Raw genomic sequence first — 19,557 nt, 5'->3', positions numbered from 1 at the left:
TTGCTATTTCTTGGCACCCATCTCTCATAAGAGGCCACCATTGATGTGGAGATCCAACATTCAATCAGTTGAGCCTTATGCAAAGTCTGTGTGATTGATAAAAAGATCTTGCTACCAATCATTCGAAATGGCAATGACTTGTCCATAAAGGTGCTGCGTCACAAGTAATAAAAAAGGACAAAATCCTGAACTCCAGATCCCACAACCTCGTTGAAGGTCCTGTCCCATGTTTCCAAAGGTCTGTGGGTTGAGAGTTGGCTTGGTTCAGTCACATGAAGATCCATGGCAGAAATTCTCAATTCTGAGTTGATGTCATCCTCAAATCGAGGAACAGTCAACAAAAATACCTTGGGTCTGACAATACCTGGAGTGTTGTGTCCAGTTTTAGTCTACATTTCTAAAGAATGTTATTCTTGCTTTGGAGGTGGAACAGTGAAGATTCAATAGCTTGGTTCCTGGGACCAGAAGGTTCCCTTATGATGAGAGTCTGAGTAAGTTGGGCCTGTACTGTCTGGAATTTAGACAAACATTACTTAACTTAAATGTGAGCATTGTACCACATTTATTTTGATGAACAACGAACAAATTTAATCTAACAGTTCAAGGTTCTTTACTCCAAAATCAACCACATTGGAGGGATTAGTGGAAACTTTAGCAGATGTATGTGTGGCTTTTCCTTCTCAATTCTTTGTCTTGCTTGGATTGTCCACTCTGTAAGCTGGTGGCTTCTTACTGGAAGGTTACCCCATGGCTGCCAGTCATCCTGTAATAACTTGCCCAACTCATTGTTCTTTGTGTTCCCTTCTGCTTAATTAGCTGATCAAACAGTTTGAAATTATAGGATGCATCTCACAGGCATTAATGACATTTGAAGTGTAGGCTTGATCATCATGCAGCCAAATGTGACAGGCAACCTCTGCACTATAAAATCCCACAAGCAGCTATAACATAACCTCTATTTAAATTTTTTGGTCATATTAGTTGAGGAATAAATATTAAAGCAGAAGACCTCTCCTGCCCATCTTCACATAATGCCATCTGATATCTTAAGTCCACCTGAGGGTGTCTTGATTTAAGACTAATCCTCAGGACAACTTCTTTAACAATGCAGCATTTCGTCAGTACAGCATTGAATTGGTGGAAGGTGTTTACCAAATTAAGCCTTGATCTGGGCTCTGAACTTACAATCTTCTGACTAAAAATGAGAGGTCTGCCACTGAGCTAACACTGTTCTGTTTTTTTTAATTTATTCATGGGACATGGGCATTGCTGGCTGGGCCAATATTTGTTTCCCATCCAAAGTTGCCCTTGAACTGAGTGGCTTGCTGGGCCACTTCAGAGGGCAGTTGAGAGTCAACTACATGGCTGTGGGTCTGGAGTCACATGGAGGCCAATTGGGTAAGGATGGTTGATTTCCTTCCCAAAAGGATATGAGTGAACCAGATGGGCTTTTCCGACAATCGACAATGGTTTCATGGTCATCAGTAGATTCTTAATTCCAGATATTTTTTATTGAATTCAAATTCCACCATCCACTGTGGCAGGATTCGAACTCAGGTCCCCAGAACATTAGTTGCGTTTCTGGATTAATAGTCTAGTGATAGTACTACTAGGCCATCACCTCCCCATGGGGGATGGAAAAGGTGAATGGAGAAGGTAGGCAGCTGTTAATCAACAGCAAGCATATCTGAGTTATATATGAAGCGAATCTCCCTCTATTCAGCCCCATTAATGTGCTTCAGAGGCTCACCACATATTCTAAAGGTAGTATAGGGCAAACAATTAAGAAAGCAAATGGCATATTGGCCTTTATTGAAAGAGAATTAGTGTGCAAAACAAGGAAGTGTTGCTACAATCATACAGAGCTTTGTAGAAATTACACCTGGAGTAATGCGCTCAGCCCCCATATCTGAGGAAGGATCTACTTTCCTTGGAGGCAGTACAGCAAAGGGTCCTGAGATAAGAAAGTTCTGTATGATGAGAAACTGAGTAAATTGGGTCTGTGCTCATGGAGTTTAGAAGGATGAGAGATGATCTCAATGAACTATGCAAGATTCTGAAGGAGTTTGACAGGGTAGATATTGAGAGGTTGTTTCCTTGGTTGGGGAATCTAGAATACATGAGATTCGATCATTTAGGACTGAGATGAAGAAGAGTTTCTTCACTCAGATGGTTGTGAATCTTTGGAATTCTCTACCTTAGAAGTTGTGGTTGCTCCATTATTGAGTATGTTCAAGAGTAAACCTGTAGTTTTTTTTGTCTCTGAGAGAATCAGAGATGGGGAGAGGAAAAGTGGAATTGAGGCAGGAGATGAGTCATGAATGTATTGAATGGCAGAGCAGCTCAAAAGGTCATATAGTCTATTCCTGCTCCAATCTTCTTAATATCAGTAATGTTTGAAAGTCACACCATGGAATAGGAACATGCCTCTTATCTGCATTGAAGCATAATTTATCTTAACTGTGAGCATTACAGAAATTTATTTTGATAAAGGGGAACAAAGCACAAATTAAATCCAACAGTTCAAGGTTCCTTACTTTAATATCAACCAAGTTGGAAGGATTATTGGAACCATTAGCGGATGAATGTGGGGTTTTTCCTTCTCGTGTTTTTCTCTTTGATTCTGCTGCTCTGCTCCTTATGATGATGGCTTCTCACTGGAGAATAGTTTCATCATTGCCAGTCTTTTTTCTGGTAACTTGCCCAATTCACTGGACTTTGTGTATATTTCAACTTGATAAGCTGAGGGGCATTAGAATGAGCAAAGAACTTGCATTGATCTAGTGCATCTCACCTTTCTGGGATATCTCATGGGCAATGATTCCTTTTGTGATGCCATCATTATTATTATGAAGGCAAATATGACGTTGATGTTCAGAGATTTGGGAGTACTTGTACAAGGAACACAATGTTAGTATGTAGGTACAGCAAACAATTAGGAAGGCAAGTGGCATGTTAACCTATATTGAAAGGGGACTGGAGTACAAGAACAAGGAAGGCTTGCTATAATTCTATATTGCTGGAGTGCTGTGGAGAGTTTTGGACTCTGAATCTAATGAAGCGTATACCTGCCTTGGAGGCAGCACCAAGATGTTCATTAGATTGGCTCCTAGGATGAGGAGATTGCCCTGTGATGTCAGTCTGAATAATTTGGACTATCCTGCCTAGAGTTCAGATGAAAGATATGTAGTCTCATTGAAACATGCAAGATTCCGGAGGCCCTCATCAGGCTGATGCCAGTACATTGTTTGCCTTGCTAGGGAATCACAAACACATGTGCAAGATATCAGGCTTGAACAACTAGGACTGAGATGAAAAGAAATTTCTTCACTCGGAGGCGTGGATCTTTGGAATTCTCTACTCCAGGAGGCTGTGATTGTTGTATAACTGAATATGTTCAAGGCTAGGTTGACAGACTTTTCATCTCTCTGGGAATCAATGAAGATTGGGAGAGAGAAGGAAAATGGTGTTGAGTTCAAACATTACACTCAGAGAGTTTTGAACCTTTGGAATTCTCTATGGTAGGAGGTTGTGGATGCTTCATCCTTGAATATGTTCAAGGCTGAGATCAGGGAGTTGAGGGATATGGGGAGGGAGCAGGAAGGTAGAGCTTTGGCAAAAGATCAGCCAAGATCTTGTATAGTAGTGGAGGAGGCACAGGGGGCCATGTCATCTGTTCTCACACCTGTTCCTTATGTTCTTAGGATTAGTAATGATTGAAAGCAAAACCATGGTACAGAAAGTTGTCTCTTATCTACATTGAACCATAACTTATCTTAAATGTGGGCAATCAGCAGAGTTATTTTAATGCATGAGGACAAAGGGCAAATTAAATCTAACAGTTCAAGGTTCCTTACTCCAACATCAACCACTTTGAAGGATTATTGGAACCATTAGCAGGTGAATGATTTTCAATTTTTTCTCTTCACTTCCATTGTTCCATAAGATGTGGGCCTCTTCCTGGAGCTTAGTTCCATGTGTGCCAGTCATTCTCGGGTAACTTGTCCAATTCATTGCTCTTTGTGTACCTTTTACGAAGCTGAGGGACATAAGAAAAAACAAAGAACTTGCATCAATATAGTGGTTTACCCCTCCCGAAGATGTCCCAAGCGCAGACTGAATGACTGATTTGAGGGACATCTTCACTCAGTCTGCAAGCACTCTTTCTGTCGTTTGCCATTTTAACTCAACATCTTGCTCTCATGCCCACATGTCCATCCTTGGCCTGCTGCAATGCTCCAGTGGAGCCCAATGCAAACTGGAGGAGCAGCACCTCATCTTCCGCCCATCCATAATAGCGCTTGAGAAACTAGTGGTGAGCTGCCTTCTTGAACCACTGCAGTGCAAGTGGTGTAGGTACATCCACAGTGTTGTTAGGGAGAGAGTTCCAGGATTTTGATCCAGCAACAGTAAAGGGACAGTGATACAGCTAGATGAGCTAGATGGCACAGACTTGATGCGCTGAATGGTCTCCTTCTGTGTTGTTCTGTGTTCTGTCATTCTATCATTCTATGAAACAATAAGTTTGGTGCAGCCTTGGTGCAGTCTTCAAATCAACAAAAAGGCTTTAAACATTCACTCACTGCCAACTCTTGCAGCTTGAACCAATTAGGGCAAGCACCAAACACAGAGAATTTATTTTTCATTTAAGAGATGTGGGCATCGCTGGCTAAGCCAGCATTTACTGTCCATCCCTAGTTGTCCTTGAGATGGTGAGCTGCCTTCTTGAACTGCGACAGATCATAAGTGCATCTGCAGTGCTATTACAGAGGGAGTTCCAAGATTTTGACCCAGTAACAGTGAAGGAATAGTGATATATTTCCAAGTCAGGATGGTGAGTGACACTTCCAGGTGGTGGTGTTCCTAGATACCTGCCACCCTTGTCCTTCTAGATGGTAGCGGTCATGTGTTTAAAAGGTGCTGCCTCAGGAGGCTTGGTGCGTTCCTCCAGTGTAGATGGCACACACTGCTGCCAATGTGCATTGGCGGTGGAGGCAGTGAATGTTTGTGGATGGGGTACCAATCAAGCAGGCTGATTTGTCCTGGATGACGTTGAGCTTCGAGTGTTGTTGGAGCTGCACTCATCCAGGCAACTGGAGAATATTCCATCACACTCCTGACTTGTGCCTCGTAAATGGTGGACAGACTTTGGGGAGTCAGGAGGTAAGTTACTCACTGCAGGTTTCCTAGCCTCTGATCTACGTCTGTAGCCACAATCTTTATATGGCTCATACAGTTGAGTTTCTAGTCAATGGTAACCCCTTAGGATATTGATAGCAACCCATATCAGTGCCTCAACTAACACCACCATGAATTTCCTGACTTGTATGATAATATGGTCATCGCCTTAACTGGCTGAGCATTTGGGAGAGTTGATGAGGTGTAACATTTATGTGATAGAGTTATTGAGCCATCGTTCTCTCTCTGGTAATACAGATTTCTAATCTGATTTTTGATTTTTTAAAATTTGATTTGATTTATTATTGTCACATGCATTAGTATACAGTGAAAAGTATTGTTTATTGCGCGCTATACAGCCAAAACATACCGTTCATAGAGTGCATAGGAGGGAAGGAAAGGAGAGGGTGTAGAATGTGTTACAGACATAGCTAGGGTGTCGAGAAAGATCAACTTAATATAAGGTAGGTCCATTCCAAACTCCACCAACTGGTTGCTATTAAAAAAAGGGTTAACCAATTGCATTCAGAGTTAGCCAGGAATTATTGCCGGTTTGAATTAGTGATGATATTTACCGTTGTTTTACAGGTGGAGCCTGACTTCCTCTTATTCATTGTGTACCTATGTGGAAACTTGGCATTTCTGATAGCACTCCTCGTAGCGATTGGTCAGACCTAAAATGCCCATTTGCAAGAGAGACCGTCATGAAGACATCGACATCGTCAGCTCAATGTCATCGTAACAGGCCTCAAGCCTGAGCTGTGTCTTCAATGTACATCGTTCAACGGAAAGAAATCTGACCTGATTACAGAGACCTGCTAATTTGCACAATGAGTGCCATTTGATTGTGGAACGATAATTAAATCAGATTCATTAGCCAAGGAACCGTGCGCAATGGCACCTCCTAAAGACTGAGGACATTTTTTAAAAAATCATTGTGTGACAGTCATTGCATAAATATTGCACAAGCTATTATAGAGTTTTACAGCACAGAAAGAGGCCGTTCAGCCCATTGTGTGTGTGCCAGCTATCAAGCACTGATCTGTTCTAATCCCATTTTCCAGCACTTGGTCCATCACCTTGTGAGCCGTGGCGTTTCAAGTGCTCATCTATATTTTCCACTTGCATCGAAATGAGTAACAAAAGATTTAAAGGGATTACGTTGTTGCTTTCATTTTCTCTTTTAGGTTTAATGTTTTCCCACAAATAGTGTGTTGATGGCATCATTCGGGAAATTGGTGGATGTGCTTCTGAGATTGACACCGCAAGTTGAAATTGCATAAACAGCCAAGAGACCATGTATTTGCATTGGGGTTAATGCAATCTATTCACACTGCCAATTCCCCTGGATCACTGTTCCTGGTGATGTTATCACAATGCCACATTTAAAACAGATGAGAGGATCTTAAAGTAAATTCTGACTCAGCAAATATTCCAATTTTTGGAAAAGTGCGATTCCATTTTTTTCCCATCTTTTTATTGCCAATTTTCTTCCACCCTCTCTGCATCAGTTACTTGAATATTGTTCCAAAGGACAGTCATCCACATGAGGTTAGCCCTACTGGCTATTAAACATGTGTTACCCTAGACCATCATTACTGCAAGGTTTTTTGTTGTCCACAAGAGTCAAGTCCCTTCTTGTTCAACCTCATGTCTGCACATGCTTTCAATAGTGGCAGCCTTCCATCTCTTTGAGGAATGTGTTTCTTTGGTATGATTGTGAGATAGCAGAAGATACACGATCAATCATATTCAACACTCGTTCACTAAGTGTCGTACAATAAAAATGCTTGGCAGTAGGTAGTACTTGAAATGAATCACAGAACTGTTGCAGCACAGAATTGGCTGTCCATTAGGCCGATCGTGTCTGCACCAGCTCTCAGAATAAGGAATTTGTCATTCCCTCACCCAATGAGCCTGCCCATTCTTCTTTTTCAAATAATAATCCGGTTCTCGCTCGAATGCCTCAACTGAATCTGCCACCATCACACTCTCAGGCAGAGCTTTCCAGACCTTAACCACTCACTGCGTGAAAAAGTTTCTACTCGGGTCTCCATTGCTTCTTTTGCCAATTACCTTAAATCTGTGCCCTCTCATCCAAACCAGCGTATATTGTTCAAAACACAAATACCAATGATATTGAGAGTGCACTAGCCATTGCTTGATTTAAAAAATATATATTGATGGTAAATGTAACAAAATTATTCTTTGCACTTTTTCCTTTATAGGAAATTATTTGTGTGTATGAAGTATTTTAAATCAAAGTTTTGATAAAGCAGATTATTCTCTCAAACAGCATGACTGCGTGATCTTACATAAGTAACATTTTTAAATGCTTTAAAAGAAATCCCTGAAGTAAGATAATTCTATAGCTGTCCTCAGGTAAAGGAACATTTTGAAACATTTTACATGGTGGAGAAAGGACTGTGGGTGCCCAATAAGAGGGTTAAAGCGTACGGAAAATAGGGGCCAGAATTTTCCGACCGTTGACGCCAGTGGGATTTTCCCATCCCGCTGCAGTGAATGGAGTTTTGGCTGGCCGCCAAATCCTCCGGCTTCACTGCCGCAGGAGCGTGGCCTGAATGGGTGGTGGGATCATGCCCACGATGTGAGCAGAGGGCTTTGTGCCAGAGAAGGGTTTTCAGGACATCTCTGAAACTGAAGGGTGCAATTGGAAAGGTGGAATGGTTCAGAGGCGGGGGTTCCAGAGAGGAGCAATCATTGAAAGAGCAATTACCAGTGGTAGAGCAGAGAAAGTGTGGCACAAAGAGTTCAAAATTAACATGCTTTTTAAAAATTCTGGTTGGATTTGAAAATGTAAGAGAGAATCTCCCCTTGACATTCAACGGCATTACCTTTGCTGAATGCCCACCATCAACATCTTAAACCATAGACCAGTCATGTAAATACTGTGGCTACAAGAAGCTGGGAATTCAGTGATGGGAAACTCACTATCTAACTCCCAAAGCCTGTACACCATCTTTCAGGCGCAAGTCAGAATTGTGATGGAATACTCTTCACTTGCCTGATGACTGCAACTCCAACAACACTCAACAGGCTTCATACTATCAAGGATGAAGCAGTCCACTTGACCAGCAACCCATCCATCACCTTAAGCATGCTCTTCCTCAACCACCAGTGCACTGTGGCTGCAGTACAGTGTACCATCTACAAGATCATACATCATAGAATCTATGGCATGGAGACAGGCTCTTCGGCCCAAACTGGTCCATGCCAATCAAAATGCCCATCTAAGCTAACCCCACTTGCCTGCATTGGCCCCATATTCCTATAAACCTTTCCTATCCATGTATCTGTCCAAATGCCTTTTAAATGTTCTCAATGTCCCTGCTTCAACCACTTCCTCTGGCAGCTCATTCCACATACGTACCACCCTCTGTGTAAAAAAAGTTACTCCTCAGGTTCCCATTAATTCTTTCCACTCTTAACTTAAACCTATGCCCTCTAGTTCTCGATTCCCCAACCCTGGGAAAAAGACAGTGCATTTTGGCAGCATGCCAAAAGCCTTCTTCACTGCCCTATCTACCTGTGACACCACCTTTAGAGAACCATGCACCTAAACTCAAGGTCCCTCTGTTCCACGATACTCCCTAAGGTTCTACCATTCACCGTGAAAGTCCTATCTTGATTTGACTTTCCAAAATGCAACAAACAAAGAACAATACAGCACAGGAACAGGCCCTTCGGCCCTCCAAGTATGTGCCGCTCATGTGCCCAACTAGACCATTCATTTGTATCCCTCTATTCCCAGTCTGTTCATGTGGCTATCTAGATAAGTCTTAAACGATCCCAGCGTGTCCGCCTCAATCACCTTGCTTGGCAGTGCATTCCAGGCCCCCACCACCCTCTGTGTAAAATACGTCCCCCTGACATAGAACATAGAACAGTACAGCACAGAACAGGCCCTTTGGCCCACAATGTTGTGCTGAGCTTTATCTGAAACCAAGATCAAGCTATCCCACTCCCTATCATCCTGGTGTGCTCCATGTGCCTATCCAATAACCGCTTAAATGTTCCTAAAGTGTCTGACTCCACTATCACTGCAGGCAGTCCATTCCACACCCCAACCACTCTCTGCGTAAAGAACCTACCTTTGATATCCTTCCTTTATCTCCCACCATGAACCCTATAGTTATGCCCCCTTGTAATAGCTCCATCCACCCGAGGAAATAGTCTTTGAACGTTCACTCTATCTATCCCCTTCATCATTTTATAAACCTCTATTAAGTCTCCCCTCAGCCTCCTCCGCTCCAGAGAGAACAGCCCTAGCTCCCTCAACCTTTCCTCATAAGACCTACCCTCCAAACCAGGCAGCATCCTGTTAAATCTCCTCTGCACTCTTTCCAGCGCTTCCACATCCTTCTTATAGTGAGGTGACCAGAACTGCACACAATATTCCAAATGTGGTCTCACCAAGGTCCTGTGCAGTTGCAGCATAACCCCACGGCTCTTAAACTCCAACCCCCTGTTAATAAAAGCTAACACACTATAGGCCTTCTTCACAGCTCTATCCACTTGAGTGGCAACCTTTAGAGATCTGTGGATATGGACCCCAAGATCTCTTTGTTCCTCCACAGTCTTCAGAACCCTACCTTTGACCCTGTAATCCACATTTACATTAGTCCGACCAAAATGAATCACCTCACATTTATCAGGGTTAAACTCCATTTGCCATTTTTCAGCCCAGCTTTGCATCCTATCTATGTCTCTTTGCAGCCTACAACAGCCCTCCACCTCATCCACTACTCCACCAATCTTGGTGCCATCAGCAAATTTACTGATCCACCCTTCAGCCCCCTCCTCTAAGTCATTAATAAAAATCACAAAGAGCAGAGGACCAAGCACTGATCCCTGTGGCACTCCCCTAGCAACCTGCCTCCAGTCCGAAAATTTTCCATCCACCACCACCCTCTGTCTTCGATCAGATAGCCAGTTACCTATCCAATCGGCCAACTTTCCCTCTATCCCACACCTCCTTACTTTCATCATAAGCCGACCATGGGGGATTTTATCAAACGCCTTACTAAAATCCATGTATATGACATCAACTGCCCTACCTTCATCAACACACTTAGTTACCTCCTCAAAAAATTCAATCAAATTTCTGAGGCACGACTTGCCCTTCACGAATCCGTGCTGACTATCCCGGATTAATCCGCATCTTTCTAAATGGTCGTAAATCCCATCCTGAAGGACCTTTTCCATCAATTTACCAACCACCGAAGTAAGACTAACCGGTCTATAATTACCAGGGTCATTTCTATTCCCTTTCTTAAACAGAGGAACAACATTCGCCACTCTCCAGTCCTCTGGCACCATCCCCGTGGACAGTGAGGACCCAAAGATCACAGCCAAAGGCTCTGCAATCTCATCCCTTGCCTCCCAAAGAATCCTAGGATACATTTCATCAGGCCCAGGGGACTTATCGACCTTCAGTTTATTCAAAACTGCCAGTACATCCTCCCTCCGAACATCTATTTCCTCCAGCATATTAGCCTGTAACACCTTCTCTTCCTCAAAAACATGGCCCCTCTCCTTGGTGAACACTGAAGAAAAGTATTCATTCATCACCTCGCCTATCTCTACTGACTCCATACACAAGTTCCCACTACTGTCCTTGACCGGCCCTAACCTCACCCTGGTCATTCTTTTATTCCTCACATAAGAGTAAAAAGCCTTGGGGTTTTCCTTGATCCGACCCGCCAAGGACTTCTCATTGTCCCCTTCTAGCTCTCCTAAGCCTCTTTATCAGCTAATTCCTTGCTAACTTATAACCCTCAATCGAGCCATCTGAACCTTGTTTCCTCATCCCTACATAAGCTTCCCTCTTCCTTTTCACAAGACATTCCACCTCTTTCGTGAACCATGGTTCCCTCACTCGGCCATTTCCTCCCTGCCTGACAGGGACATACCTATCAAGGACACCCAGTATTTGTTCCTTGAAAAAGTTCCACTTTTCATTAGTTCCTTTCCCTGATAGTTTCTGTTCCCATCTTATGCCCCCTAATTCTTGCCTAATCGCATCATAATTACCTCTCCCCCAATTGTAAACCTCACCTCACACTTATTTGTAATGAACTTCATTTGTCATTCCTTGGCCCACTTCTCCAGCTGATCAGGATCCTGCTGCAATTTTTGATAAACCTTCCTCACTCTCTACAATACCACCTATTTTAGTGTCACCTGCAAACTTACTGATCATGTCTTGTACATTCTCATCCAAACTGTTGATATAGATTTCAAACAGCAATGGGTCCAGCACTGACCCCTGAGACACTCACCACTAGTCACAGGCCTCCAGTCTGACAAGCATCTTTCCACCATTCCCCTCTGCCTCCTACCATCAAACCAATTGTATATCCAATTTGCCAGCTCTTCCTGGATTCCCTGTGATCTAACCTTCCAGAGCAGCCTACCATGTGGAACTTTATCAAAGACCTTACTGCAGTCCATATCGGCTACTCCTACCACCCTGCCCTTATCAACCTTCTTGATCACTTCATCAAAGAACTCTACAAATTTGTAAGGCATGATCTCCCATGCACAAAGCTGTGCTGACTACTCCTAATCAAGCCCTGTCCTTCCAAGTGCCTGTATATCTTATCCCACAGAATCCTCTCTAGTAACTTATCCACCACAGATATTAAGCTTACCAGTCTATAATTCCCAGATTTTTCTTTGCAGCCCTTCTTAAAAAAGGGAACAACATTTGCTACCATCCAGTCTTCTGGTATGTCACCCGTGGCTAATGATGATGCAAATATCTCAGCCAGGGCTCCCGCAATTTCTTCTCCAGGCTCACGCTGTGTTCTTGGATATACCCGGTCAGGGCCAGGAGATTTATCCACCTTCATACATTTAATACGTCCAGTATCTCCTCTGCAGTAATGCAAATTGTCCCCAATATATCGCCACTAACTTTCCCAGGTTCCCAAGCCTTCATGTCTCTCTCCATGGTAACCATGATGTGAAGATGCCAGCATTGGACTGGGGTGGGCACAGTAAGTAGTCTCACAACACCAGGTTAAAGTCCAACAGGTTTATTTGATATCACGAGCTTTCAGAGCGCTGCTCCTTCCTCAGGTGAGTGGGAAAGTTGGGTCCACAAACAGGGCATATATAAACAAAGACTCAAAAACAAAAACAAAAGATAATGACTGGAATGCGAGTATTTACAGATAACCAAGTCTTTCAGGTACAGACAATGCGAGTGGAGAGAAGTTTAATCACAGGTTAAAGAGGTGTGAATTGTCTCAAGCCAGGACAGTTAGTAGGATTTTGCAAGACCAAGCCAAATGGTGGGGGGTACACATAATGTGACATGAACCCAAGATCCCAGTTGAGGCTGTCCTCATGCGTGCGGAACTTAGCTATCAGCTTCTGCTCGGCGATTCTGCATTGTCGTGTGTCGTGAAGGCAGCCTTGGAGAACGCTTACCTGAAGATCGGAGGCTGAATGCCCTTGACTGCTGAAGTGCTCCCTGATAGGAAGAGAACACTCCTGCCTACTGACTGTCGAGCGGTGTCCGTTCATCCATTGTTGTAGCTTCTGCATAGTCTCACCCATATATCATGCCTCAGGGCATTCTTTTCTGCAGAATATGAGGTAGGCAACGTTGGCCGAGTCGCATGAATATGTGCCGTGGATGGTGTTCTCACGTGAGATGATGGCATCCATGTCAATGATCCGGTTGCTGTGGCAGGGTTGTGTGGTGTCGTGGTCACTGTTCTCCTGAAGGCTGGGTAGTTTGCTGCGTACACTGGTCTGTTGGAGGCTGCACGGTTCATAGAATCATAGGTTGTTTGAAGCAAGTCGTGGGGGGTGTGGGGATGGCCTTGGCGAGATGTTCGTCTTGATCGATGACATGTTGAAGGCTCCGAAGAAGATGTTGCTGAGTACTGCATCTCCTTTCAGCCCCTCATTTGCTTCCCTGCTGTGAGAATCCCACCCCCCCCTCCCTGTCAATCTAGTTTAAACTCTCCCTTGTAGCACTCGCAAATCTACCCTCTGGGATATTGGTCCCCCTCCAGTTCAGATGCAACCCATCCCACTTAAATAGGTCACTTCTGCCCCTGAAAAGATCCCAATTATCTAAGAATCTGATGCTCTACAGCAACTTGCTACATCTCCTTTGACAGCACCTTCCAAACTTCTACCACCAAGAATGACAAGAGCAGCAGCTGCCTGGGAACAGCACCACCGGCACGATTCCCTTTGAGTTTCACACAAAAAACAAAGAACAAAGAAAATTACAGCACAGGAACAGGCCCTTGAGCCCTCCAAGCCTGCACCGACCATGCTGCCCGACTTAACTAAAACCCCCTACCCTTCCAGGGACCATATCCCTCTATTCCCATCCTATTCATGTATTTGTCAAGACGCCTCTTAAAAGTCACTACCGTATCCGCTTTCACTAACTCCCCTGGCAACAAGTTCCAGGCACCCTCCGTGTAAAAAATCTGCCTCGTACATCTCCTTTAAATCTTGCCCCTCGCACCTTAAACCTGTGCCCCCGAGTAATTGACTCTTCCACCTTGGGAAAAAACTTCTGACTATCCACTCTGCCCATGCCTCTCATAATCTTGTAGACTTCTATCAAGTCACCCCTCAATCTCCGTCATTCCAGTGAGAACAAACCAAGTTTCTCCAACCTCCCCTCATAGCTAATGCCCTCCATACCAGGCAACATCCTGGTAAATCTTTTCTATACCCTCTCCAAAGCCTCCACATCCTTCTGGTAGTGTGGCGACCAGAATGGAACACTATATTCCAAGTGCACCTTCCTGACTTGGAACTATATCTCGTTCCCTTGCTCAATAAAAATCCTGAAACTCCCTTCTTAACTGTGGGTGTACGTACATCACTTTTTCTAACTGGCTGTTTAAGGGAGGGTATCATAAATGGCGATCATGGGCTAGGATTTTCCTAGTTTGTTGGAGGCAGATTCAAGGGCAACATGGGTGGAATCGTCCTGAAATTGTTGGGTAAGGATCCTGACATCATTTTGACCTCTTCCACTTTCCCTGGGGTGGGATTGATGGAACACGTTCGGCATGGGAATCAGAGATTATTGGGGGTAGATGGGAATGTGGAATTTGAAATACAAACTGATCATCCATGATGTTACTGAAAGGTGGAGCAGATTCAAGGGACCAAAAGGAGCAGAACTCCTATTTCATATGTTTACACTGTTGAGTGGATTGAAAAAAAACCATTGAAGACAACAAATCTGAAATTCTGCTCTCCTTCAAGCAGTCACTAGAGGGCAGTAAAAATGACATTACTGGTGTTTGAATGTTGTGGTGGTTAACTGCAGAAGCAGGACTATAGAAAACTCAATTTCAAGTTGCTCAAATTGCAAGCTAAATTTTCAACCCATTAATTTATTTCTGAACCTGGAATATAAAAATGTTTTCTACTACGAATCTGTAAAACATAAATCGCACTCCAACGAGTTGCTTCAGCCCCTTGATGGATGATCTTATTAGTTTTATTTCTACGTTTGAGAACAATTCTATTCAGTATAGTCCCTCATGGTCACGGTGGCAGCAGAAGAGTGACTAATAAGTTAGCGCTAATTGGTTAGCACAGCTGCCTCACAGCGCCAGGGACCCGGATTCAATTCTGGCCTCGGGTGACTGTGTGAAGTTTGCACGTTCTCCCCGTGTCTGCGTGGGTTTCCTCCGGGTGCGCCAGTTTACATCCACAATCTGAAAGATGTGTGGGTTAGGATGATTGGCCATGCTAAATTGCCCTTTACGGAGATTAGCAGGGTAAGTACGTGAGGTTATCATAGAATCCCTACAATGCAGATTGAGGCCATTCGACCCATCGAGTCTGCACCGACAGCAATACTACCCAGGCCCTATTCCCATAACCCCACATATTTTCCCCGCTAATCCCTCTAACCTATGCATCCCGGGATACTAAGGAGCAATTTATCATGGCCAATGCACCTGACCCGCACATCTCTGGACTGTGAGGAAACTGGAGCACCCAGAGGAAACCCATGCAGACACGGGAAGAATGTGCAAATTCCACACAGTCAGAATCACAGAATACTACAGTGCGCAAGAGACCCTTCGGCCCGTCGAGTCTGAACCAATGCATGAAATGCCCTGACCTGCCCACCAAATCCCACTTGCCAGCGCTTGGCCCATAGCCTTGAATGTTATGCCAAGCACTCATCCAGGTACTTTTTAAAGGATGTGAGGCATCCTGCCTCCACCACCCTCCCAGGCAGTGCATTCCAGACCATCATCACCCTCTGAATAAAAAACGTTGTCCTCAGATCCCCCTAAATCTAAACCAGTCACCCAAGCCGGGAATCGAATCCGGATCCCTGGCGCTGTGAGACAACAGTGCTAACCACTGTGCCACCGTGCCGCCCCAAGTTATGGGGCTCGGCCTGGATGGGATTGTTGTCAGTGCAGGCTCCATGATCTGCACAGTAGGGATTCTATTCTATGAACTATCAGAGAGCATACCTGGACCCTGAGCAATGACACACACCACAGCAACTGACATATTTATTTTCCCTCTGTATTGTAATGAGTTTACCCCAAACAGCCTGTATTTAATTGAGGAACAGTGGAGATAAAGTTTGTGAACCTGTTTCTAAGAAGAATCCCTTTCCTCATGGTCACTATTGACTGGGCCGCTGGGATGCACATGGCAATAACTGAGTGCACTGAGGAGGGATATACTCTGCATGGTTACAACCCAGAAGGAGCTGGACCATTCGGCCCACCTTGTCCGTGCTAACCCTCTGCAAGAGCAACTTAGAAACAGTCCACCTCAGTACAGCCCCACCCTCAGTCTGGGGGAGCAGAGCTTCAGTGACCCCAGCCCTCCTTTCCGGCTGGCCATCTGACCCCTGACCCCAGCCGAACTACAACTCCCACAATTCCAGTGGGCCCGGGCTGGTTTCCGGTCGGTGTCCATGGTAACGGCGTTATTTACAGCAGGAGCAGGAGAGACATCCCGTGAGAGAGCGAACGAGGGAGAGAGAGATAGAGATCTAGAGGGAGGGAGGGAGAGTGAAAATACATCGGGAAAGAGAGAGAAAGGGGGGAGAGAGTGATAGAGTGATTGAGAGAGACGGTAATAGAGAGACAGCGATAGAGAGAAAGTGATAGAGACAGTGATAGAGAGAGAGAGTTATAGAGAGAGACAGTGATAGAAAGTGATAGAGACAGTGATAGAGAGAGAGTTATAGAGAGAGAGACAGTGATAGAGAGAAAGATAGAAAAGGAGTGATAGAGTAAGAGTGATAAATAGAAAGAGAATGATAGAGTGACAGATAAATATAGGGAGATAGACAGTGATAGAGAGAGAGACATTGATAGAGTGATAAATATAAAGAGAGTGATAGAGACAGTGATAGACTGATAAGAAGAAAAGAGTGATAAAGTGACAGCGATAGAGCCATAAATAAAAAGAGAGTGATAGAGAGACCGTGATAGAGTGACAACGATAGAGTGATATACAGTGATAGACAGTGATAGAGTGAAAATAGGTCGATACAGAAAGAGAGAGAGAGTGCTGGGCAGGAGGAGGGAGGGTTAGAGAGAGAAATTGATAGAGAACGAGTGATAGTGTGATAACGATAGAGAGAGTGATAGAGGGAGAGAGCACACTGGGGAACAGAGTGTTGGAGAGTGATAGAGGAGAGGGGAGTGACAGAGTCATAGATAGCGACAATTTTGGAGAGAACACATAGAGGTAAACTTAGAGAGGACACTAAAGGCAGAGTGGTTGAAACTCAAATGTGCTAAAATGGTTAAGTGTGTGACTAAGTCAAAGAGTAGGATTTAAACATTGCTAATGAGTGAGTGAGGCAGAGATCATGTTAAAAGGTCTATGACAGAGAATACATCAGAGAATATATAAAAAGGAGATTTGGACAAAGTGTATTAGTAGAGGCAAGACAATAAGTAATAGAAAGACATAGAGTAAGCAAAAGTGACAAGTTGTAGAATAAAATATTAAAATATAGTGTAAGAAAATTACGTAGCCTATAAGGGCCATAGACCAAGATAATGTATATGAGTTGGAAAGTGTGTTAGAGATTTGGAGATGCAATTTACTAGCAAGATTTATACGGAAAAGTATAGAAAGAGAAAAAAGTATTAAAAGGGAGTGCACAAGCTGACAGTTCACCATGTCTATCCCAATTATTCAACCCCATCATATTTTTGGGTTACAAGCCTCTGTTGTCAATAATGTTTTTTACTTTGATGATCAAAGCATAATGTTCCCAGCTGGGAGCAGCTGTGTGCGTTACAACGTCGACCAGAAATGGCAGAAATTCTTTCCAGGTAAGAGGCTTAATATAGTACAGGAATCGCTCATTAATTCTGAACAATGTAAGAATTAAAGTGAAAGCCTTCATTTTAGTATTTATTCTTCGGATACGGGCATTGCTGGCTGGGCCAGCATTAATTGTCTATCCTTAACTGCTCTTCAGAAGATAGTGGTGACCCGCCTTCTTGAACTGTTGCTGTCCATGTGGTGCAGGCATATCCATAGTGCTTTTAAGGATGAGTTCTAGGATTTTGTTACAGTGACAGTGAAATATCAACAATATAATTCCAAGTCAGGAAACTATGGGGCTGTACTATGGTACAGCGGGGCAGCACAGTGTTACAGTGGTTAGTAATGCTGCCTCAGCGCCAGGGATTTGGGTTCAATTCCCAGCTTGGGTCACTGTCTGTGTGGAGTTTGCACATTCTCCCCGTATCTGCATGGGTTTCCTTTGGGTGCTCCGGTTTCCTCCCACCATCCGAAAAATGTGCTGGTTAGATGGATTGGCCATGCTAAATTGTCCCTCAGTGTATCCGAACAGGCGCCAGAGTGTGGCGACTAGGGGATTTTCACAATGACTTCATTGCAGTGTTAATGTAAGCCTACTTGTGACTAACAAATAAACTTTACTTCATGTAACTTCAGGGGAACTTAGAAGTTAGTTGGCAATTTGATGAGTTTTCTGCTTGCTTTTGCAAGAAATTATATTTAAATCTCCTGGTTTCTTTATTCATTTGCAAGCCTTCAGCATCTTTACAATATATATAGGCTCCCTCTTTTCTTTGCCCTGCCCCAAATGTATTATCTCAAAATTATCTATGTGCAATGGCATCTGGCACTTGTTTTATCCTTGCATCTTTTACAAGCCTCTTCAGTCTTTTCCAAACTTCCTAGCTGGCACAGGTTAAGCTGATACTTTCCTCATGAGAAGTCCACGCTTGCAATTCCAGCAAAGGTTGTTGGATTGAAATTAGGAGCAGGAATTCTCTTTAGCTCTAGGTGCCAGGGTCAGTTGTAAAGACTTGGTTGCTGATTCAGAGACTGGGAGTCAAGCTTAGAACTTTTCTTTCTTTCTCAGCTGCTCTCTGCATTAACCTGCTAAGCTATTGAGGGAATCCCAATCTGCAGCTTTTCGGAAATCCAATTGCTTCAGCAACTCTGATTTATTTTAATTGTGTTACCAATACTACTTATTACTAAAGAGTAACTTAACCGTTGGTTTCACACACCATAACGTCGCAGGTGTTACTATTATGCTTTATGTTACTTGCCCCTCAAAGCTACATTTATCTTTAAAATTTTGTGTGTATTGGTTGAGGAGATAACTACAGCTATTCAACTATAGTGTGTTTCACTCTCACACCCTCGAGAAAACCAGAGGAATACTCCTGGAATTTCAGACAAGGCCTTTATTACGAACTATAGTGCAGGTTGGCTCCAACTAGCAGTTCACCAAGGAAATTTCTAATTCAAGATATGTACAGACATTAATAGTTAAGATTCAGTTACAAGAAATTAGCATATACCAATTAAAAGATGTACATTTGAAACAGGAGATATCTATATTCACTCAGAATTAACAATTTGGATTACATAGTGTATAACGTATGGTAGCTGTCCAATTACAACTTATGCATGTCTACTAATTATAATATCACCATGTATGTAATTCTTTCTATTTATCTATTATCTTCCAGACACGATTATGATACTATATTTTTAACCAGTGGTATATCAACTGATATAACAGATGCTAACAAGCTGCAGCTGTGCATAAGTCAATGGCGGCCTTGAATGTATGTTGTGTGACTGAGGCCTTCCTTATAACTAGGGATTTTATGGTCCTTGACTGTTAACTGAGCCTGTTTTAATCAAGACCTGTGGTTTTACTCAGAGTTTTTCCTGTGTGACTGAGTTTAGCAGCTTATGTGATTTTTAAACTTGTGTGATTATTGACCCTTTCAATATCTTTGTAGTTCCTGTGTGTGTGGATGCTTCATTATCATTTATTGCCTGGTAATATTTATGACACTGATGGTAAACCAATAACTT

The 19,557-nt window shown here is 43.4% G+C and overlaps 2 protein-coding genes across 4 annotated transcripts in view; both read left to right on the top strand.

Annotated features, from left to right (window-relative positions):
* Positions 1-7,471, top strand: part of LOC144497469 (putative ferric-chelate reductase 1) — a 47,536-nt gene extending 40,065 nt beyond the window's left edge. For all 3 annotated transcript variants that reach the window (XM_078218788.1, XM_078218789.1, XM_078218787.1), the window contains one exon: positions 5,767-7,471. In XM_078218788.1, the coding sequence (XP_078074914.1) occupies positions 5,767-5,856 (90 nt within the window). In that variant the 3' untranslated portion in view covers positions 5,857-7,471. The remainder of the gene's footprint in view (positions 1-5,766) is intronic.
* A 9,891-nt stretch (positions 7,472-17,362) lies between these two features.
* The window catches only part of cfap57 (cilia and flagella associated protein 57), a 67,603-nt gene continuing 65,408 nt past the window's right edge, over positions 17,363-19,557 (top strand). Inside the window, exon 1 of the mRNA XM_078219210.1 lies at positions 17,363-17,519. Coding sequence (XP_078075336.1) covers positions 17,363-17,519 — 157 coding nt within the window. The remainder of the gene's footprint in view (positions 17,520-19,557) is intronic.

Source organism: Mustelus asterias, chromosome 8, assembly GCF_964213995.1.
Source record: "Mustelus asterias chromosome 8, sMusAst1.hap1.1, whole genome shotgun sequence".
Taxonomy (NCBI): domain Eukaryota; kingdom Metazoa; phylum Chordata; class Chondrichthyes; order Carcharhiniformes; family Triakidae; genus Mustelus; species Mustelus asterias.
The sequence above is the reverse complement of the archived record's forward strand: the minus strand, read 5'-3'. Positions and strand labels throughout refer to the sequence as shown.